At 46.7% G+C, this 23,272-nt stretch overlaps 1 protein-coding gene across 5 annotated transcripts in view; it reads right to left on the reverse strand.

Annotated features, from left to right (window-relative positions):
• LOC119962818 (interleukin-6 receptor subunit beta-like) overlaps positions 1-23,272 on the reverse strand; it is a 65,633-nt gene that overhangs the window by 18,938 nt on the left and 23,423 nt on the right. For all 5 annotated transcript variants that reach the window (XM_038790941.1, XM_038790937.1, XM_038790940.1 and 2 more), the window contains 8 exons: positions 19,486-19,566; positions 17,605-17,722; positions 16,568-16,737; positions 16,198-16,355; positions 15,336-15,495; positions 12,688-12,767; positions 10,568-10,781; positions 9,435-9,626 (listed from right to left, as the gene is read on the reverse strand). In XM_038790941.1, coding sequence (XP_038646869.1) covers positions 9,435-9,626; positions 10,568-10,781; positions 12,688-12,767; positions 15,336-15,495; positions 16,198-16,355; positions 16,568-16,737; positions 17,605-17,722; positions 19,486-19,552 — 1,159 coding nt within the window. In that variant the 5' untranslated portion in view covers positions 19,553-19,566. The remainder of the gene's footprint in view (positions 1-9,434; positions 9,627-10,567; positions 10,782-12,687; positions 12,768-15,335; positions 15,496-16,197; positions 16,356-16,567; positions 16,738-17,604; positions 17,723-19,485; positions 19,567-23,272) is intronic.

The following is a 23,272-nucleotide window of genomic DNA, read 5'->3' on the forward strand; positions in this document are numbered from 1 at the left end:
CCCTCGATGTTGCGCCCAAGAATTAGGAGTAGTAAGGGCATGGAATGCCCTGCCTGCAACAGTAGTGGACTCGCCAACACTAAACGCATTCAAATGGTCATTGGATAGACATATGGACGATAAGGGAATAGTGTAGATGGGCTTTAGCGGGGTTTCACAGGCCTAAGAAATCTGCCTTAACCCTTCTCCTTACCTCCCACTGACGCCAGAGAGCCACTCCAATTGATTCTAGTGGCTCAAACCCCAGAAAGTCAGTGTGGTATAAGGATCCATTCTTGCTGTCAACACAATGCAAGGACCAAGAATTAGGAGTAGTAAGGGCGTGGAATGCCCTGCCTGCAACAGTAGTGGACTCGCCAACACTAAGGGCATTCAAATGGTCATTGGATAGGCATATGGACGATAAGGGAATAGTGTAGATGGGCTTTAGAGGGGTTTCACAGGTCGGCGCAACATCGAGGGCCGAAGGGCCTGTACTGCGCTGTAATATCCTATGTTCTATGTTCATGAGTTGGCCATTCAGCCCTGGTGTCTGCCCCGCCATTCGATAAAGTCATTGCTGATCTGATTGTGGTCTTAATTCCACTTTTCTGTCCCTCGATTCCTTTGTCAATCAAAAATCTACCTAACTCAGCCGTGAATGTATTTATTGAGACTGCCTCCATTGCTTTCTGTGGAAGAGAATTCCCCAGGATCACAACTCTCTGAGGCAAAGAAATTCTCTTCATTTCCATCATAAATGGGAGACTCCTAATTTTAAACTGTGTGCCCTAGTTCCAGACTCCCCCACAAGGGAAAAACATCCTCTCAGCAACCACACTGTCAAATCCCCTCAGAATCTTATATGATTCAATAAATCACCTTTCATCCTTCTGAACGCGAATGAGTGGAGGCCCAACCTGCACTTCCTTTCCTCATTAAATAAACCCTTCATTCCAGGATCAGTCAAGTGAGCATTCTCTGAAGTGCTTCTCATGCAATTATATCCTTTCATAAGTAATGCAACCAATGCTGTACACACTGCTCCAGATGCAGTCTCCCTAAAGCCCTGTACAGCTGTAGCACCACTTTCCTACATTAATATTCGATTCTCCTCGCAATAAACCACAGCATTCCATTTGCCATCCTAATCACTCGCTGTACCTGCATACTAACCTTTTGTGATTCACCCACCAGGACACCCAGATCCCTCTGTACTGTACAGTTCTGCAATCTCTTTCCATTGCTTTTATAATATTCCTGCAAAAGTGGACACGTTTTCCCACATTCAGCTCCATCTGCTAATTTTCTGCCACTCACTGAACCCACCTATTTCCTTTTATTGACTCTTTGGGCTGGATTCTCCTGCCCCGCCCGCCACAAGAACTCCATGGACGAGCTGCGTAGAATGGAGAACTCTATTGACCTCAGGCAGGATTCTCCGGTCACCGGGCGGATGTGGCCGGAGAATCCCACCCATTATATTCTCTTGGTAACTTAGGGCACGATCTAAAGGCCTCGTCACTCCTGATTCAGGACGTGACAAGGCCAGTAAATCTTGTGAGATCCCTCCTGTGAGATTTACCAGCCTCATCACGCCTCGCGAGGTCTAATGAGATTTTGCAAAGTGCCGTGATCTGGATCCCGCCCATTGATCCAGATTTGCATATTCAAGTAAGCAGTTAATCTCACTCAAGGCGCAGGATCTAAAAGCCTCGCCTGGGAGACCCTGAGGGGCGCCATTTAACACTGGTTTCCACAAACGTGGGCCAGGCGCACTGGCACTTGGGAGGGGGTCTCCCAGGTGATTGGGGGTCCCTGGGCGGTCACGCTCTGAGAAGGTAACACTGCAATGCTGGTAGGGGCACTGCCACAGTGCCAAGCTGGCAGTGCCAAGGTGGCATCTTGCCCTTGTCAGGGATTGGGCCAGGGGCCCAGTGCCCTGCACTTATGAGGTGTGGTGCAGGGGGCTTGGTGACCCCCTAATTGGTGAGTTGGAGTGTTGGGGGAGTCCGGAGGACGCAGTGGGGGTTCCAGAGATTGGGATGACATCACTGGCGAGCAGAGCTTATTAGTGCAGAGAATGAGCCCCATGGCCAGAAATGAAGCAAAGTCCCATTTAATAGCGTGGCCATTCTCGGTGCTGGCAGCCGGGAAACAACCGGATAAAAGTTCCCAACACAGGACTTTCTGTCAAATTGCGCACTTACTTTTCTACCCACCTTTGTGTAATTAGCAAATTTAGTTCCCATGGTTTTGCTCCCTTCAGCCAAATCATTACCAGTCAACAGAACCCCCTTGCCCTGTGGCATGTGAAAACAACTATTTCAGTGGGATCTGACATTTCAAGTTAAATCTTCCAATTGCAACTTTTTAATATTGGCATTGAACCCTTTTAAATAAATGGGTTAATCCCAGATTTCAGATACAGGTCATCAGAGCTTTTAATCCAAACTATTTATTTCCTAAACAACAAAGGCCCGGAACCTTCTGACTCCCGAGGATCAGATTTGGCGGTATCCCAAAGATGGGCTGGGGAATCCCTTTGGGAAGCTCCCAGGTAAAGCTTTACATGGGGATTGTCCAGAAGGGCTAACATCCACGGACCTGTGTAGCTGCGCTGGGAACCATTGGGCAAAGTGATTTGAATCAGTAACTTATGGTGTTTCTGCCCATTTCACACCAATAATTACTCGTAAAGAGTTAAAAGAAATAAAAACCACTTCTAACTTCGAAGTAACTATTTGAAACATCCAAAAAGAGTCCCACACGGGACCCCTCCCCTCCTCACTCTGGAACCAACCATCTGACTAGTCAACCCCCAGAGTTTTCCCAATGTCCCCTCTCGACACCACCAGCACCCCCCCCCCCCACCCCCTTCTCCTGCATGGACACCTGAACCACCCCCCCCCCCCCCCCCCCCCCCCACCCCCTCACATTCCCACCAGACCAGACCCCCGGACCCAAATAGCCAAATTCCGCTTACCTCCTCCCTGGCCTGTCAATTTCACTGGGTCCTTCAAACCTACCTGATTTTTGGCAATCAGTGCAATGAAAAAAGGGAGATGAGCAGCCATGGAGTGAGTGGTGGAAAAAGGTGCAGAGGTGGTGGAGGAAAGTTTTACTCCATTGGCGGAGTAAGCGGATGGATCCACGGACCAGAAGTGGGTCCAGAAAAAAGGAGCTGCTGGAACAAGAAACTCTTTGTGCAACACAGGAGAAGATGCAGAGGGTAAAGGGTCAGCCCCACCAGTCCAATGGTCGATGGAGCAGCTGGTGGGCTTCCTGAATGAGAGGTTTAGTCAGCAGAGGAGGGAAGCCCAGGAGGACCAGGCCAAGGTGATGGACCCGCTGAAAGCGGGGTTTGACCAGCTGGAGCAGAGGCTGGAGACCCAAAGCCAGGTGATCCAGAAGGTGGAGGAGGCAGTGGGGGCGTACGAGGAGCACTGACCTCATTGGCGGCCGAGGTTGGGATGAAGCAGGAGGCGGTGAAAGGAAAAAATAGAGGACTTGGAAAACTGCTCCCGCAGACAAAATGTAAGAATTATTGGGATGCCAGAGGGTATTGAGGGAGCGGCTGCTGGCTTGTATTTGGCCAAAATACTGGAACAATTGATGGGAGGGGCTAGAGTGTTACAGGAGGATAGAATTGTTATTTTGTTTATGGGATGGGGAGGATGGGGGACTGCTGACAGGGGTGCGGCTGCTGTGGTGACACGGTAGGGGGTTGGCGATGGTGGACATCTGAGGGGGCGGACCTGAAGGGTCTTGTGATGCGGGCCGGGGGCTGGCCCAAGCAGGGACATGGTTGATTGGCAGGGGAAGGGAGTGGGGTGCCCCTGACCAGGCTGGTCACATGGTACGTGAGAAGGTTGAATGGGCCAATCAAACGGTCACATGTGTTCATGTACTTGAATCTATCATCAAGGAAGAAATAGCGAGGCATCTGGATAGAAATTGTCCCATTGGGCAGACGCAGCATTTGTTCATAAAGGGCAGGTCATGCCTAACTAATTCAGTGGAATTTTTTGAGGACATTACCAGTGCAGTGGATAACGGGGAGCCAATGGATGTGGTATATCTGGATTTCCAGAAAGCTTTTGACAAGGTGCCACACAAAAGGCTGCTGCATAAAATAAAGATGCATGGCATTAAGGGTAAAGTAGTAGCATGGATAGAGGATTGGTTAATTAATAGAAAGCAAAGAGTGGGGATTAATGGGTGCTTCACTGGTTGGCGATCAGTAGATAGTGGTGTCCCTCAGGGATCCGTGCTGGACCCACAATTGTTCACAATCTACATAGATGATTTGGAGTTGGGGACCAAGGGCAATGTGTCCAAGTTTGCAGATGACACTAAGATGAGTGGTAAAGCGAAAAGTGCAGAGGATACTGAAAGTCTGCAGAGGGATTTGGATAGGTTAAGTGAATGGGCTAGGGTCTGGCAAATGGAATCCAATGTTGACAAATGTGAGGTTATCCATTCTGGTAGGAATAACAGCAAACGGGATTATTATTTAAACAATAAAATATTAAAGCATGCTGCTGTGCAGAGAGACCTGGGTGTGCTCGTGCATGAGTCACAGAAAGTTGGTTTACAGGTGCAACAGATGATTAAGAAGGCAAATGGAATTTTGTCCTTCATTGCTAGAGGGATGGAGTTTAAGACTAGGGAGGTTATGCTGCAATTGTATAAGGCGTTAGTGAGGCCACACCTGGAGTATTGTGTTCAGTTTTGGTCTCCTTACTTGAGAAAGGACGTACTGGCACTGGAGGGTGTGCAGAGGAGATTCACGAGGTTAATCCCAGAGCTGAAGGGGTTGGATTAAGAGGAGAGGTTGAGTAGACTGGGACTGTACTCGTTGGAATTTAGAAGGATGAGGGGGGATCTTATCGAAACATTAAAAATTATGAAGGGAATAGATAGGATAGATGCGGGCAGGTTGTTTCCACTGGCGGGTGAAAGCAGAACTAGGGGGCATAGCCTCAAAATAAGAGGAAGTAGATTTAGGACTGAGTTTAGAAGGAACTTCTTCACCCAAAGGGTTGTGAATCTATGGAATTCCTTGCCCAGTGAAGCAGTTGAGGCTCCTTCATTAAATGTTTTTAAGGTAAAGATAGATAGTTTTTTGAAGAAAAAAGGGATTAAGGGTTATGGTGTTCGGGCCGGAAAGTGGAGCTGAGTCCACAAAAGATCAGCCATGATCTCATTGAATGGCGGAGCAGGCTCGAGGGGCCAGATGGCCTACTCCTGCTCCTAGTTCTTATGTTCTTATGTTATGTTGAGAAGCTTGAAGGTGAAGGAAAGGGTGGGGAGGGCAAGTCTTCCATTCGGGATCAGATATGAAGATGCGCGGGATTGCAGTGCTGATAAATAAGCGGGGGATGTTTGAGGTGGGGAATATAGTGGCAGATCCCTGGAGTAGGTTTGTGATGGTGAATGGGAAATTGGAGGGGTTGCCATTGGTCCTGGTGAACATTTATGCCCCAAAATGGGCCGATGTTCAATTCATAAGGCAGGTGTTGGGGAAGATCCCGTACCTGGATTCGCACTGGTTGATTTTGGGGGGACTTCAACACGGTCATTGATCCAGGGTTGGACCGGTCAAGTCCACGATCAGGGAGGGTGTCAGCGATGCGAAGCAGGTGAAGGGGCCCATGGAGTGCATGGGGGGCTGTAGTAGGTGGAGCTGAATGACACGGGGGAGGTTTCGGCCACCATGCTATGGGAGGTGCTCAAGGCAGTAGTCAGGGTGGAATTTATATCGATATGGCCGTATAGGGATAGGACGGAGTGGGCAGAGATGGCTAGGTTGGTGGAGGAGATCCGGCGGGCTGACAGGAGGCATTCGGTGGCTGCGGAGTCAGAGTTGTTGAAGGAGCGGCAGAAGCTCCAGATGGAATTCGGGTTGGTGTCCACGGGGAAGGCAGTAGGGCAGTTGGTTAGGGCCAGGGGGGCAGCCTATAAATATGGGGAGAAGGAGAGCAGGATGTTAGTCCACCAACTTAAGAAGCAGGAGTCGGCAAGGAAGATTGAGAAGGTGAAAGATGGGAGGGGGAGAGTGGTACTGGACCCGATGTGATTAAATTTGAGGAATTTTGTAAGAGGCTCTATGCATCGGAGCCCCGGCCGGGGCGGAGGGAATGCGCCGATTCCGAGATGGTTGGAGTTCCCCAAGGTAGAGGAGGACCTGGTAGAGGGGCTGGGAGACCCCACTGGTGGAGGTAATGGAGGGTATGGGGGCGATACAGGCAGGGAAGGCCCCGGGCCCAGATGGGTTCCCGGTGGATTTCTACAAGAAGTTCTCTGGGGATCTGGGACCCCTGCTGGTAAGGGCATATACTGAGGGAAAGGGAGGAGCTTCCCCCTGCTTTATTGCAGGCTTCGCTATCCTTAATTTTGAAGAAGGATAAAGTCCAAGAGCAGTGCGGTCCTACCGTCCGATATCACTGCTGAATGTGGATGCCAAACTGCTGGCGGCGAGCTTGGCCTCGCGGATTGAGGACTGTGTCCCGGGGGTGATAGGGGAAGACCAAACAGGGTTCGTAAAGGGGAGATATTTGTCGGCTAATGTTAGGCAGTTGTTAAATGCATCAATGATGCCCCTGGAGAGACAGGAGGTGGAGGTTGCGGTCGCAATGGACGTGGAGAGGGCGTTTAACCGGGTGGAATGGGAGTATCTGAGGGAAGTGCTGGGCCGGTTCGGGCAGGGGCTCAAGGACTGGGTCCGATTGCTGTCCAGGGCGCTGGTAGCGAGTGTAAGGATGAATCGGGTGAGTTTGAGGTACTGCGGGCCAAACCTGGGACAAGGCAGGGGTGTCTACTCTCCCGATTGCTTTTTGCCTTGGCAATAGAGCCACTGGCAATGAAATGAAATTAAAATAAAAATCGCTTATTGTCACGAGTAGGCTTCAAATGAAGTTACTGTGACAAGCCCCTAGTCGCCACATTCCGGCGCCTGTTCGGGAAGGCTGTTACGGGAATCGAACCATGCTGCTGGCCTGCCTTGGTCTGCTTTCAAAGCCAGTGATTTAGCCCAGTGAGCGAAACAATGCTTAGAATGTCAAGGAGTTGGAGAGAGATAGTGCGGGGCGAGTTTGGAGCACAGGGTCTCGCTATATGTGGACAATCTGCTGCTTTACATATCGGATCCACTGGGAGGCCTTGGGGGATATCATGAATATTTTGGAGGAATTTAGCCGGTTTTCCGGATATAAGCTAAACATAGGGAAGAATGAGATCTTCCCAATCCAGGCCAGGGGCCAGGAGAGGAGGTTGGGTGAACAGCCGTTTAAAGTGGGGGTGAGTTTTAGGTTTCTGGGCATCCAGGTGGTACGGGGATGGGATCAACTGGATAAATTGAATTTGGTACGGTTGGCTGAAAAGATGAGGGGGGATTTCAAGAGGTGGGACAGCTCCCGCTATCACTGGTGGGACGGATGCAGTCAGTGAAAATAACGTTACCCCCGAGGCTCTTATTTGTTTTTCAGAACCTCCCGATCTTTATTCCAAAGTTTACTTCAGGAAAATTAATGCTCTGATTTCAGGGTTTGTGTGGGCGAGGAAATCTCCAAGGGTAAAGAAGATGCTTCTGGAGAGGGGGCGCTGGGCGAGAGGGCTGGCTTTGCCAAACATAGTGAACGACTACTAGCCGGTGAATATAGCCATGGCTAGGAAGTGGTTGGTGAGGGAGGGGTGGGTATGGGAGCGGATGAAGGCAGCTTCTTTTAAGGTTACAAGTTGATGGCGCCTCTGCAGTTCTCGCCGACCAAGTACGCCACGAGCACTGTGGTGGTGGCGGCCCTGCGGGTGTGAGGTCAGTGGAGGCAGCATCGGAGGTTAGAGGGTGCCTCAGTGTGGGCACCGATCTGTGGGAATCATAGATTTGCGCCAGGGGGCTTAGATGCTAGGTTTTGGGGGTGGCGATGGTGGGGATTGAGTGGTTTGTTGGGCAGCTTTTCAGGTTTAAAGGAATTGGAGGAGGAGTATGAGCTGTCCAGTGGGAACAGGTTCTGGTACTTACAGGTGCGGGATTATGTGTGGAAGCAGGTGCTGTCCTTTCCCGATCTGCCGCCCCAGGGACTACAGGATAAGGTGGTATCGAAAGCAGGACTGGGTGAGGGTAAGGTGTCCGAGATTTACAAGGTGTTGATGGACTGGGAGGGAACCCTGGTAGGAGAAGTTAAACAGAAGTGGGAGGAGGAGTTGGGGGTGGAAATGAAGGCTGGGTTGTGGCTGGAGGCTTTGAGGAGGGTGAATACATCCTCGTCATGTGCCAAGCTTAGCCTTATTCAGTTTAAGGTAGTTCACAGGGTGTAAATGACGGTGGCCAGGATGAGGGGGTAGAGACAGGTGTGGGCAGTGCGTGGGGGGGGGGGGGGGGGTCCACGAACCATGTCCACCATGTTTTGGATGTGTCTGAAGCTGGAGGGATTCTGGCAGGGGTTGATCTACATTATGTCCGAGGTGCTGAAGGTGAAGGTGGCCCCGAGCCCAGAAGTGGCGATTTCCGGAGTGTCGGAGGACCCGGGAGACCAGGGAGTAAGAGAGGCCAATGTCTTGGCCTTTGCCTCCTGGGCAGCCTGGAGACGGATCTTGTTGGAATGGAGGGACTCAGGGCCCCAAAAGCCGGGGGTGTGGGTGAGTGACCTGGTGGAGTTCCTTCGGCTAGAAAAAGTTAAGTTCACCTTAAGAGGATCAGTGGAGGGGTTTGCCCGGAGGTGCAAACCGTTTATCGACTTCTTCAAGGATAGTTAAGCTGTCAGCGGGGAAGGGGAGGGGCGGGTAAGGGGATTAAAATGGGGGAGGCAGGTGGGGCGGAAGGGAATGGCGGGGAGGATGGGCAGTTGGGTATTATTTATTTATTTGTTCTGAGGTTTCCGGTTTGTTCTTATTCTGATTTTGGCTGTGTTCAATGTATATACAAAATGCCTTAATAAAAATATTTTTTTAAAAGGGTGGCCTCCCTGAGTTCACCTGTGCTGGGCTGCATTGTGGTCTTGGGGAACTCTTTCGCTGATGGCCTCCAGCCAGCAGAAGTTTCAACATGGTTTTCCAAACAGGTAAGTGCACTTTGAACTCTTGTAATTCCAGCAAGCCATCACTTTCAAACAAGTGATTCCTTTTACTCTTGTGGGTGAGTCCAGAACTCAGGTACTGTTTTTAAAATTAGTAGATGCCCTCAGGACACATATGGGAACTATTGTCTCTCAGATGGTTGTCTGACTTTGGAACTCTCCGCCTCAGTAGGCAGTGGAGGTGGGGGTAATAGAATATTTTTCATGTGGAGGTAGATAGATTCTATCAAAGGTCATTGGGGGTTGGGGGGAATAAGGAATATAAAACATTAATAAATCAACCATGATCTTATTTCATGGCGGAACAGGCTCGAGGGGCCGAATGGTCTACTTCTGCTTCTATATCCTCTGTTCTTACGTTTTACGATAACTACTCACCATCGACAAACGCTTTCTCAGTCGAATTGGGTTCATTCATCCAGTGTACAGGCCCACTGCACTGATTACTGTCTGACTCTGCCACACACCATTCAACTATGTATCTATTTACAGTTGCATTGGGAGCCTTCCATTCCACCAGCAATCGCTCATTATGTGCGGCAGCGTGAACCTGTAGTACAGGTGGGAGTTCTATACTCAAAACAAACACATTTAACATTAGAAAATTATCTTAATCATAATAATAATCTTTATTGTCACAAGTAGGCTTACATTAACGCTGCAATGAAGTTACTGTGAAAATCCCCTAGTCGCCACACTTTGGTGCCGGTTCAAGTAAACAGAGGGAGAATTCAGAATGTCCAATTCACCTAACAGCTCGCCTTTCGGGACTTGTGGGAGGAAATCAGAGCACCCGGAGGAAACCCACGCAGACACGGGGAGAGCCAAGTTGATATTTGAATAATTGCTTGTACATCCACGCTGGATTTGTGCTCCTCCCATTGCCTCATTTAAATAATTTATTACTTTCCTGCTATATTTTTGGCCAGAGTCAGCTGGATCTGATTTTGCCTGGTCCCGGCCTGTGTCCTCTAGCTTATGGGATGGCTAAGTGAAGTTGGAACCTGGATCTAGGCCTACAAAGTCATCAGAAATGGGGTCATGGCAGGGGCTCCTCACTTCAGAAGTTCCCAAGCCTTAGGCTTTCAAAGGGCACATGACCTCCAGAGGATGGCTGATCAGACTCAACATCGCAAGCCCGCTAGCAGTCGTGAGGACCCCATGGGCGTTCAGACTGGGATCAAGGCCTGAACCTCACAGAAAAGACAAAGACACCTATAGGGTCCTTCCGGTAACCCAGCACCACCACCTGCCCCACCCACCCGTGCCCTCCCCCATCAGACTTTCGAGAAGTGCTGCCGAGACAGAAATCAGAAGTCAAACCCGTTCCCATTTCTCAGACACATTTCAACAGAAATGAATGGACAGCTATCAAGTCACCCAGGGGCACTAAACTAATTGCCGCACAGAGTGGAGATTAATCTCTGACAATGTTTAGTTAGTATTGCACAACTTTACACTCCCTTAATAAATGGAATCATCAATTGGCATCTTTTATTTGTTACACCTACCTTCTGGATTTGCTGGGGGCACTATCAGCTGAGACTCAGGGGAGTTACCAACTGAGTTGTAGGCAGCAATCGTTATTATGTAGGATTCTCCAGAAAGAACACGACTATACTCTAGATCCGTACTGTTGATCCATGCCACTGCCTGACTTTTTCTTTCCTTTATCTGCAGTTGGTATCCTAAAATGATTCCATTAGCATCAGATGTGCTTAGTTCCTGCGTGTTTAAATTTAAATTATATTTAAATAGTATACTTTTATTTAATTTGTACATCTGTTGAATAAATAAGCATCAGATAAATTAAAAGTATTATAGAGCCCGATAAAGGCAACTCAGACACAGGAAAGACATGGAAACACTTGCAGCAGGGCAAAAAAGGGCCATGAATACCAGGAGTTCAAGTTGGTGTCATGTGAGAGTACCTTTAAGGAATGGGCATTTTAAAAATAGAATAACTGTAGTGGGTGTACCTTTAAGAAATGGGTGTTTATTACTGCAGTGATGTCAGAGTGTGGGTAGAGCTGGGCTGTCTGTCAGCTTTTAGTTTCACTTTGAGAAAAGCTTGGGTGTGTCTATGTTTTTTTGGTTTCGTTTCAGTGTTGGAGCTGCAGCCAGCCAAAGAATGTGTAATGTTGTTCTCTCTGCCTTGTAAAGACTATCTCTTGATCATTTGGTGAATCCAGAGTGATAACTGTTCTCAGTAGTGAATTTAAACCTGATGTGCTTCTGTTACAAGTTTTTTAAAAGTCTTGTGGATGTTAAAAGGAAAGCTTAAGGATTACTTAGCGTTGTATTCTTTGGGGGTTGTATTTGAAGTAATGGTTGCTAAGATGTTCACTTTATGTTTTAGAAAGGTTAACTTGAGTTCATAGAATAAACATTGTTTTGCTTAAAAAAATACTTTTCGATTTCTGCTGTACCACACCTGTAGAGTGGGCCGTGTGCTCCCCATACCACAATCTAGTAAAAGTCATGGGTCAGGCGAACTCCATGATACACTTTGGGGTTCTCTAAACCCTGGCCTATAACATTGACAAGAGGAGCTTCTTCCCACAAAGAATGATTAATACTTAGATTGGATTTTCAGAGTGCTGGAGGTGAAAACCCTGGATTCATTTAAGATTCAATCGGATGCCTCAATGGCAGTGCTGGATGGGGTGGATGACGTAAGGTTGTTCTGGATGAATATACTAAAGTTCTCTGAATTATATTCCTCATTGATAAGTGATTGTAATCTTGTGATTGCAAAATCTTCAAATAAAAACAAGTAGTCTATGTGGTCAGTGCTAAAATGTAGATTTGGATGTAGATATGGACATTTGGCTCATTGAACCTGCTCCACCGTTCAATGTGGTCATGGCTGATTCTCTATCTCAACACTATACTCCCACGCTCTCCCCATACCTTTGATGCTTTTAGTGACTAGAAATACCACCTCTACCACCCGGAAGGACAAGGGCAGCCGATGCATGGGAACACCACCACCTGAAAGTTCCCCTACAAGCTACACACTATCTTGACTTAGAGATATATCACCATTCCTTCACTGTCATAGAACCATAGGGTAAAAATCTTGGAACTCCCTCCACAACAGCTCTGTGAGTGAACCTACACCACATGGACTGCAGCGGTTCAAGAAGGCAGCCTTCAAATGGTGCCAATATCTTCCCCATACGCCTGATGGGACAGATGGAGTCTCGGTTTAACTTCTTATCTGAAAGATGGAATTTCCAACAGTGCAGTCTGTCCATCTCCTAGTAATGCGCTAGTGTAATGGCCTAGATTACATGCTCAACTTTCTGCCGTGGGATTGAAGCCCACTAAATTCTGTATCGCAGACAAGTGGGGCTACCGCTGAGAGCCAGTCATCATTTCAATGGTTCATTTAAAGAACCAACAACTTTTAATTAGCCAGCTTAGTCTTATCTCTGAATCTATATTAAGGATTAAAGCTACCAGGGGTTAACTCATTGACCACTTTAAGGAGATATGATTTGTTGATAAGTAAGTGCACCATTAAGACCCTTGCAGGTTTTTATCCAAAAATAATCTGATGTTACTGTTTAAAGAAACCCATTGCCACATTAAGTTTGCAAGCTACAAAAACCGATGTCATCATTACCTTCCACATGATGAGTACTGGTCTACTTTGTGAATTTGGATTTTTATTTACGATCCAAAGGTCTGGCCCTTGAGCTGGTTCTAGGATTAAGAAGCATAAGAGAAGAACATTTTCAATAAAATGTTCAACAAAATAATTTGTATACGCAAGACACAAGTGTCAAAGCGAGGGGGCCAATTTGTGCTCCTGCCTTGACCACTATGAGTGTATAATGGAAATTTAGGCGGATGATTTTCTGACCAAAATTTTAAATGGCGGAAAAGGCATATGGAGCATGGGTTTGAATTTCTGAAATGTGTAAGCAGCAGATGCGTATCGCTGTCAGGAATGCAAAATCAGGAAATAATCTCCAGGGTGAGTTAAGGCCATGGGAAAGTTTGAAAACTATGGGATGACTACATGCACAATCAGTGTCATGTTTCTATCTGAAAACCAACACAAGAGCATTATAAAGCAATATTTGACATTGAGACACATAGATGTTATTAGATCAGGTGACCAAGAACGAGATTCTCTGGCCTCCGCGTGGTGTGTTTTCTGGTAGCAGGAGGCGGCACGTTGTTGGCAATTGGCGAGATCTTCTGGTCGCCCCTGCTGTCAATGGGATTTCCCAGTTAATCCACCCGATGCCTCTGGGAAACGTGCCGCAGCCAAACAGCCGGGAGATCTCATCCCAGAGGTTTGGTCAAAGAGGTTGTTTTTTAGGAGTGTCTTAAAGGAGGGAAAGGAAGTGAGGCAGAAAGGGGTGGAGTGTCCCAGAACTTAGTGCCTTGACAGCTGAAAGTACAGCCACAAATGTTGGGATGATTAAAACCAGTGTTGTTCAACAGATGCTTTGGAGAGTTGTGGAGCTGGAGATAATTAAAGACATAGGGAGGGGAAAGGCCATCGGGCAATTTAAAAACAAGAATGAGAATGTTTAAACCGGACCTTTGCTTAACTGTGAGCTGATGTTGGTCAGTGAGGACAGGGGTAAGGGATGAACGTGGGTTGGTGTGAGTTTTGAATGACCTCAAGTTTACATACGGTAGAACCTGGGATGATGCCAGGAATGTGATGGAATAATCAAACCTAAAAGTAACAACGGCATAGACAAGCGTTTAAGCACTGCTGAGCTGTGTTGGGCAATATTGTGGAGGTTTAAATCAGTGGCTTTAGCGATGTTGCAGATCAGTGGTCAGATGTTCAAATTGGGGTCAAATATGACCTCATCATTATGAATAGTCCGGTCAGCTTCAACTGCCAGGAGAGGGAAGAAGTTGATTGATGGGAATTAATTTTGTCATGGAGACACAAGTCAATGGCTTCAGTCTGCCAGCTTTGCCCCTTCCCCTTTCGGTTTTACTGGGAAGACTTCACTCTTGCTCAGGTTGAGCTTGTAACGTGGGAAGGCTCCAAACACTCTCAGCAGCTTCATTATCCCTTCCAAGCTGCTTTGCGGGTCCAAGGAGCAGGTCATCTGCACAGAGTGAGACTCTGCTCCCTGTCTCCTCTTCGGATTCCCTTCCAGTTTTTCACCATTCTGAGGGTGATCGCCAACGGCTCGATTGCCAGGGCGAGTAGGAGTGAGGACAGCGGGTATCCCTGCCTTGTGCTCATGTGCAGCTGGAAGTATTTAGAGCTGGTAGTTTTGGTCCATACGGGACTCACCATGGCAATCATCATGATAATTCACTTGCCTTATTTATGGTTAGTATAAAAGGTACTAAACTGTTCTGCTTATTAGATGCTACAAGATGTATCAAAACTGATAAATAACAACTGATGAATATCCAAAAGCTGCCGAGTTATGAATAAGAAATGGAAGGTGTGTTAGTCGGTGATCTTGTATCGTTGAGCAATCAGATCATCCAACTGTTAATTTATAAGAGGTCATTTTATCTGGGATGTCAGGGTGTGGGATGATAACATGGAAAGATATTAAAATCAATAAAGACTGTTAGGAAAGAGTTAAGTCCCCAGTATTTGGAATTGGGGTTTTAATTGTTTAATAGATTGCACTTATTGTTTAATAGACTTGCATCAATGTATAAAGGGGCTACAGGTGGCACTGTGGTGGTGTTAGAAAAATAAACTTGGAGTTGAAGAAGGCAAAACTTGCTTTTGTGTTCCCATCGGAGCTTAACAGACTCTGCTACTGTTCACTAAACTGCTCTGTGAGATAAAATCAACCCCTTGTACAAAGTTCCGAGATAATAAATAGGACAGTAGGACAGGCTTTTGACCGGTCACAGTTATACCAACAGGAGTATAATGCTAATTCATTACTCAGTAGAGTATTGATGATTATTCTGATGAAGAGTCATATTGGACTCGAAACGTTAACTCTGTCTCTCTCTGCACAGATGCTGCCAGACTGGCTGAGTATTCCCAGCATTTTAAGTATTGATGGTTCTTTGCAAAGAAAAATAGATCTCTGATTACAAGGCTAGGATGTTACCCAGTTTTCAGTGTTGAATTTCCAGTTGCATTATTATATAGCCAATGGACCTCTCGAGGCTTTAGAAGTGATGTGCAACCCCCTGACTCGCAAAACAAAAGAATTCACTAAAATTCTGGTTGCTTGTAAGATCTGCACAAATTCATTTCCAACGCATGCAAGTTCATTTGAGTGTTGCCAGTATGAACAGATTCTGTAATCTACGTACGATCTTCAGAAGTAGTTCCACTTTTCTCTGAACTCCAATCGCTCCAGTAACCTTTCCCATCTTGTCCCATGCAGCAAATTGCCACAATATACTTTGTGAATGGCTTCAGGCCTTTAATTGTAAAATCCTCTCGATGAGGCAATATTCCCTCTGGTCGAATCTAAGGCAGGAAGAATAAAAACTTGTGTTGGTTGAAAGACATTTTATTTCTCATAGAGAGAAGCAGGTAGATCACCCAGTTGGAAGAAGGGGAAAGATACAAAACATAACTTTTTCGTCACTGTCCGTGTGGAGTTTGCACATTCTCCCCATGTCTGCGTGGGTTTCACCCCCAAAGATGTGCATGTTAGGTGGATTGGCCATGGTAAATTGCCCCTTAATTGGAAAAAATATATAATTGGGTACTCTAAATTTTTTTTAAACATAACTTTTTCATATTTTATACTCTTTCAACCATGACTTTTGATGCAAGTATAGATTCATCGCTAGTATAAAATAAAGGGGAGATTAACATTTAAGCCTTCACTTATTTAGAGCTTCAAATGACGAGATTCTCTGGCCTCTCCGTGCTGTGTTTCCCGGCGGTTGGAGGTGGCCCACTTTTGACCAGTGGCGGGATCTTCTGGTCCTGCCGCTGTCAATGGGAGATCCCATTGAATCCACCCCACGCCACTGGGGGTGTGCCGTCGGCAGGACTAGCCGGAAGATCTCGCCCAAAGGTAAACAATAAGCCTACATACAAGTCCATAAATATCTCAAAAAAGACATTAAGCATTTCAGACTTTGAATAGTAATCAATTCAGTTTTCTTTTAAATTCAGCATTTGCATTGAATCCTTTCCCATTGATGCCCAGTTAAGTACCTGAATCCAGTCCACAGTCCCAGCCATTCGATATCGGAGGTGGTATTTTAGTGGAAAGATTATTGGCAATTTCCCAGGGTTTTCCCATTTCACAATCAACGATCTGCTCGATCCATGCCCGGGTTGTACAGATGTGATGAAAATGGGCTCAGGCTTTACTAAATAAAGTTAGTCCAAAAAATAATTATTAGATCTGTGAAATGGCGGTTATATCATGGATAAAACTTTGTATATAACCACAAGAAGTAATGTATTATAATAATTAAAATATTAAATAATGATTGCATTTTAATTCCTTTATTGTATCACATACAATATCACAATAATACACTTTAGAATGGTTCCCCATTACATGCAGTTCCAATGTTACCTGAATCCATTGCATCCAGTACTATGTGATCGGAATCAGTTTTTCCAAAATTGTTTTTTGCCTCCACCCAAATGGTATAATCAACATAATACCGAATATTTGGATAATAAATTGTGCATGAGTTCTTGGAGAGTTCTGGTATGCAGTTTTGTAAATGAAGTGAAGGAATGCTAAAACAAATGGAACAAGTGGACAGTAAAGAAACTGACAGACCTATGATACATTTTGGTACATTTTTTGATTTCTGCCATTTATTTTAGAAATAACACATTTAATTTTGAGCACTGGAGAATAGATCGCTTTCTACCACTACTTTATTATTTACCATGTGCATGTATTACATTGATACATATTTTTTTCTTTTTAAAGTTTACTCTAATTTCACATTGGTCCAGATTTTACCAGCCCAATGGCAACAGCCTGGGGGAGGCGGTGGCATAGTGTTATTGTCATTGGACTAGTAATCCAGAGACCAGGGTAATGCTCTGGGGTCCCAGGTTCGAATCCCACCATGGAAGATGGTGAAATTTAAATTCAATAAGAATCTGGAATTAAAAGTCTAATGATGACCATGAAACTGTTGCCGATTGTCATAAAAACCCATCTGGTTCACTAATGTCCTTTAGTGAAGGAAATTTGCCACCCTTCCCCAGTCTGGCCTATATGCAAGTCTAGACCCACAGAGAGATGGGGTTGACTCTTAACTGGCATCCACTGAAATGACCCAGCAACTCAGTTCGAGGGCAATTAGGGATGGGCAACAAATGCTGGACCAGCCAGCGATGCGCACATCCCAAGAACAAATTAAAAAAAACATGAAGTGTTTACTTTGCCTGGGGAACACACCCACCTACCGGAGATAGGAAGCCAGTTTTTAATTGGCCGGTATTTTGTCAGCGTTAGAAAAGTCCCCGGCCACATGGGGAATCCACCGGCTGTATTGGGATGGCCTTCTAGTGCTTTCTGTGAGGGGAGGGGGTTTGGAAGGTGCTGTTTAATGTATGCTGGCCCATAAAATTAGAAAAAACAATACCCACAACAAATTTAACTGATACGTGGTCGGGACCAGTGTGCCGTGTCCTGGATTCCACCAACAGGTCATGTTTTTATCGTAATATGTTACGCAGGTCAAGTTTGTAGGCTTCTCAGGTGGTCCTGAAGAGAAAGGGAAGTTGATATTCAATAACCAATTAATGAATCTTATATTTTAATTGCAGGTGACAGACAAAAAAGATGAAACAATTAACTACAAGGCAAGAATTGCAATGTAATTATTACATGAGTTTATTTTACACATATAGAGTAAGTTTTCCTATCCCTGTACCTAAGTATGTGTCACCCTGTAACCTGCACTGTCTGGTCTCTGCATTCCTGTTGTGTTGCAATGGATCCTCCTATTCTGTGTGTCTGACCTGCTGAAGTTTGACAAATGCTTCCATTTAGTGCAGCTTTTTGGTAAATCAGCAGGCAATATTTAGCTAGGTTGTGGTGAGGTGGAGGATTGCATAGCTTGTGGCAGAGGAATGTGGTGATGTACCTTGCTTCCTGAGCAGCATTGATATCTGCTAGATTTGAACTAAGTTTGGATGAGCATGGTGCCTTGGGATGAAGGCGGCAGAGAAGGATATGACAGCTTGTGCCTCTCTTGAGTTTAACAAAGACACTTTAGCGACATTAGTTCTGTTCCCATTAAGCTGCAGCCAGAACGGTTTGATTGATCTTGCCATCTTTCACAGTTAGGACAGCAGTATCATGGCCGACCTTTAATAGGGGTCAGCTTGCTAATGTCTGGAGTGATTGCGTCAGTCCCCTGCCGCCCAAGGGGATTCTTTGCAAGGCAGAGGGAATTTGAGGCAACTAACATTTGAGGGCAGTCCTTCAGGCAGTAGCAAACGGTTAGTATGTTAAATCTAGTGGTATCACCCTTCTAAAGTGGAGTAAGGCTTGCAGGTAATTGCTGATAGTGGAGATGGAGATATGTACGGCAGGGTCCCGAGTTGATGCTGATCTTACCCTCATTTCAGTGCAAGTTATGTAGCCAATACTTTCACCAGGCAAACAGTGTGTTGGAAGAAAATTTGACAAGCCAGTATGATATCTTGCCTGCTCCTGTCAGGTCATTGAATTTTTTTCTAGCACTTGTCTACAGTTCTGGGACGTGAAACGTGCCATTGAGCACACATCACATTTTCTGTGGTTTCCTTCAACGGCCTCTCCACATTGTTTTTCTCCTTTGCAGCATTCAAAGAAAGTGCTGTTTTTCTTTGCCACCTTGAAATGCCCTATTTGCTTCTTCATGAGTTTCAACAAATCATCTACTGGAAGGCTTACTTTGAAAGTGTCACAAAATCTTGCACGCACCATTCAGTGCAACTAAAATTGATACAATAGGCTAGAGTCTCCATTCACCCAGTGCTTCTCGGCGGCGTGCTGTTCACTAGCGGCGGGATTCTATCTTCCCAACGCTCGTCAATGTGATTTCCCACTGAAGCCACCCCACGTTGCTGGGAAACGCACGGGCAGGAGTATGCTGATGGCGAAACTGGAGAATCCCGACAACTGGAGAATTTCATCCATTGCGTCATCTTTCCATTCAAAAGTCCTATGTCAATCGCCCCTATGAATTGTTCAATATTAATTGTGTCCTCACCAGGTGATACTTGTCCATCAAACTTTTAATACAATTTTTCTATTACTGTAATATGTCAAGAAGTGATTCTAAATCCCAGTACACTCCAGCTTTTCCCCATGGCCTAGGACAAGGTGACACTTTTAGCCACCTCATCAGGATGAAAAATTGTGTGAATCTAGCCAGAATTTAACCCCAAGATGACCTGGTTGTACTCCAATATTTAACTGACTAAGCTACCAGGTTTAATGCAGAATGAGAAACACACATTTCTTTGGGTTGCACTTACCACTGCACAAACATACACTGAATTGCAGACAGGTTACCCATATTACACAGTTCCTTCGATACCCCATATTTACAGGAACCACTGAAAAACAAACACAATTGATTATTTTATAATAGTATATTGTATGCTCCCTCTGAGGTAAGTTGGTCCACTAAATCTATAAAAAACAGAAGTATTAAAAAAAATCAATGGAATATTTATTCTTATTGCTTACTGGCAGAAACAGACTTGAAAGTTCCAATGCCTGCTTGAGTGGGCTAACTTGAAGAGAAGGCCCACAGTCAATACTTAATTAAAATGATATGAAAATGTAATGGGCTGGATTCTCCGACTTTGAAGCTATGTCCGGAGGAAATGTCTGGTTTTACGACGACAAAATCAGCGAGGCCCCAGCCCCGATAGTCTGACTGGTGAGGGGCAAGCAGCCGCGCCACTTAAAATGCACAACCTTCCCGATATAAACCGCTGGAGGATTGCCGGGTCCATGACCGCCCACGCGCATGGGAACGACCTGCAGCGGTCGCGCCGTACAACATGGCGTCGGCCGAGCGCGGACCTGGCCTGCCAAATAGTGTCCCTGTGGACATGCCCTCAATTCAAGGAATTGGATATCAATCAACCTGGGCAGCTTGATTTATTGTCATTTTATAATCCCACAAGTCCTTATCAATGGATCAACCACCACCGACTCTGAAAACTGAACTGGCTTGAGGGCAGCATGGTGGCACAATGATTAGCACTGCTGCCTCACAGAGCCAGGGTCCCTGCTTCAATTCCGACCTTGGGTGGCTGCCTGTGTGAGTTTACATGTTCTCTCCGTGTCTTTCATGGGTTTCCTCTGAGTGCTTCAGTTTCCTCCCACAATCCAAAGATGTGCAGGTTAGGTAGGTTGGCCATGCTAAATTGCCCCTTAGTGTCCAAAGATTAGGTAGTGTTACAAGGTTACGGGGATAGGTGGCGTAGTGGCCCTAGGTAGGGTGCTCAACCGACAGAGAGTCGGTGCAGACTCAATGGACCGAATGGCCTCCTTCTGCAGTGTAGTGATTCTATGATGCGATAATTATGCCCAGCTCTTCCAGTCTCTTTAGCTCTGCTTCAATCTTCTGATGAAATGCACATGGCATTGGTCTGGCTTTGAAGAACTTGGGTGCTGAATCTGGATTGACATATATCTTGGTTTACATCTTTAATCTGGCCCAATTCTTTGTGAAAGACATAAGACATGGAGGATGTCATCAGATATTTTGAAGATTTCCAGCAGGTTGAGCCTAATCTTCTGTAACCAGTCTCTTCCCAACGTACTGGGTCTATATCCTTTCACGATAATCAAAGGCAGATTGGCCTCCTGCCTTCTGTAGGCCACCAGGGCCTTGGCTGTTCTGGGGATCTTCAAAATCTCCCTGCTGTATGTGGAAAGCTTGGCCGTAATACTCTTCAAGCTTAAAGACTGCGTTCCTGCATGCAGATATTGGAAGGTCTGCTCACCCACTACAGTCACCGAAGCCCCGGGGCTGACTTCCATTTTAAGGGGTCTACCATTTATTCTTAAGACAATTTCAATTGGAGCCATCTTACTCAATTGGATTGCATTCACCCAATGCACTGCATGCTCTTCTTCAGAGCTCTTCTCCAGTGGTGTTGTGGACTGCTGCTGCTGATTTTGTTTTGCAAAGGTGTGCTTTGCCTCTCATGGCAACGTACTTGAATGTGTCCCCTTTGGTTGCATGAAAGCACACAAAGCCCCGAACATGGCAGGTCTCATCGGGATGGTCCCACTCGCAACAATAGCAGTCCACCTCAGATTGGCTTTTACACCCCGATTCCTTCCCACTCTTGGGCTCTGGTCCTGTCCTGAGGCTCTGAGGTGTGCCTATTGATCCCACCACAGATCTCACAGCCATATCACCCTATACTTGGTTAACCTCCCCTTCAGCCACTCTTTGAAGCTCAGTGGCACCATTTTTGGTGCACTCCGTTGCCTGAACTATCTCAATCATTTTTTTCCAACGAAAGCTTCTTTTGGATATGAAGGTTATGGATCCCATTCTTACCGCCAATATGGTGGCTCAAGATATTACCTGGAGGCTTCCAGTAATAAACAATGGGGTTTATTGATGAAAGGTAAAGGCAGCTAGATAAGAGGCACAAACACGATATAACAGGTCTGGTCACTTTGGCTCCGGGGTCCACACTGCCCGACGTCCTGCCCTGCGCAAACTATCTATTAACCAGGGTTCGTGTGCTCCCGTGCGACTAGCTCTGAGCTGGTCATATGTTCCGTGGAGCTTGCCCCCTTAAATGAGTCACACTACCACACACAGGCCAAAGGAGTGGATTGCTGATAAAGGGGCTGGATTCGCCCGTCGCCGATGGCGAAATCGCATTCGGCGACCAGCTGGAGAATCCGAGTTCCTGACCAAATTGGGGGCGGAGCCACTTTCACGATGCTCCGCCCTCCCCAATGCATCAGACGCGCAGAGTATGCCGCACCACGCATCAACGGCCTCAGGACATTGCCTGAGGCCTGCCCCCAACCGGCCGAGTTCCCGACGGCGTGGGACACGTGTGTCTCACCCGTTGGAAACTCAGCCTGGCGGCTGCTGACTCAGTCCAGCACCGCCACAGCCGGGGGAGGGCCGATCCACAGACATTATTCGTGGCTGGGGGCACTGTGGAGGGGGGGGGGGGAGGTGGTGGTCCAGGGCGAGCGAGCTGGCCGAAGGGAGGAACTATTCTCCGGCCGGGTCCGCCAGTGGCCCATCGTGTAGCACGGCGCAGCCGCTGCAGGCCGCCACTGTGCACATGCGCGGCCATGGACCCGACAATTCTCTGGAGTATATCGGCAGCTAGAGCTGGGTGCTCTACGCTGCCGTCCTGCTGGCCCCCAGCAAAATGGGGAATCGGTGGCCATTTTGCTCCATTTTTTCTGGCGTAAAATGCCACCATTGCCATGTCAGCGTGGGGACATAGCCCCAGAATCGGACAATCCAACCCCAGATCTCCGAAAGTGCAAGTGTTCTCTACTTACAAAAGGCTCATATGATTTATAATCAGAGTTCACCCACGTAACTGCATATGAAATCAGATCTTCTTAGGTTTTCATTCCCTAGGTACTCCTCTGATATCCGCAGCAGGGGTGGAAGCAGACTGCTGACCATTTTGCCTGTTGTCTTGGATGACCTTGGTGTCGATCCTCTGGAGAGCAGAGGCTTGAAGAGGCTGGATCACTTCGGCTGCCTTGCTGAGTGGGAGCTACTCCCTCTCTGATCACAGAGGATGAAGCTGAAGGGGTTACAGGTAATGGACATTCTGAAGGGTCGGATACTCCTAGAGAGTCGGGAATGGATGTCACAGGAGTGTTCAGCAGACATTCCTCCTCCCTCTTGGTGCCGTATGGCCCCTGCCTGACTATTTAAGTGGAAGGGGCACCTGAAACATAGAACATACAGTGCAGAAGGAGGCCATTTGGCCCTTCAAGTCTGTACCGGCCCACTTTAAGCCCTCACTTCCACCCTATCCCCGTAACCCAAAAACCCCTCATAATCTTTTTTTTTTGGACACTAAGGGCAATTTAGCATGGCCAATCCACCTAACCTGCACATCTTTGGACTGTGGGAGGAAACCGGAGCACCCAGAGGAAACCCACGCACACACGGGGAGAACGTGCAGATTCCGCACAGATAGTGACACAGTGGGGAATCGAACCTGGGACCCTGGCGCTGTGAAGCCGCACTACTAACCACTGTGTTACCGTGCTGCCCCGAGATTAAGGAGATTAAGATTCCCT

Source organism: Scyliorhinus canicula, chromosome 3 (assembly GCF_902713615.1).
Source record: "Scyliorhinus canicula chromosome 3, sScyCan1.1, whole genome shotgun sequence".
Classification (NCBI taxonomy): Eukaryota; Metazoa; Chordata; class Chondrichthyes; order Carcharhiniformes; family Scyliorhinidae; genus Scyliorhinus; species Scyliorhinus canicula.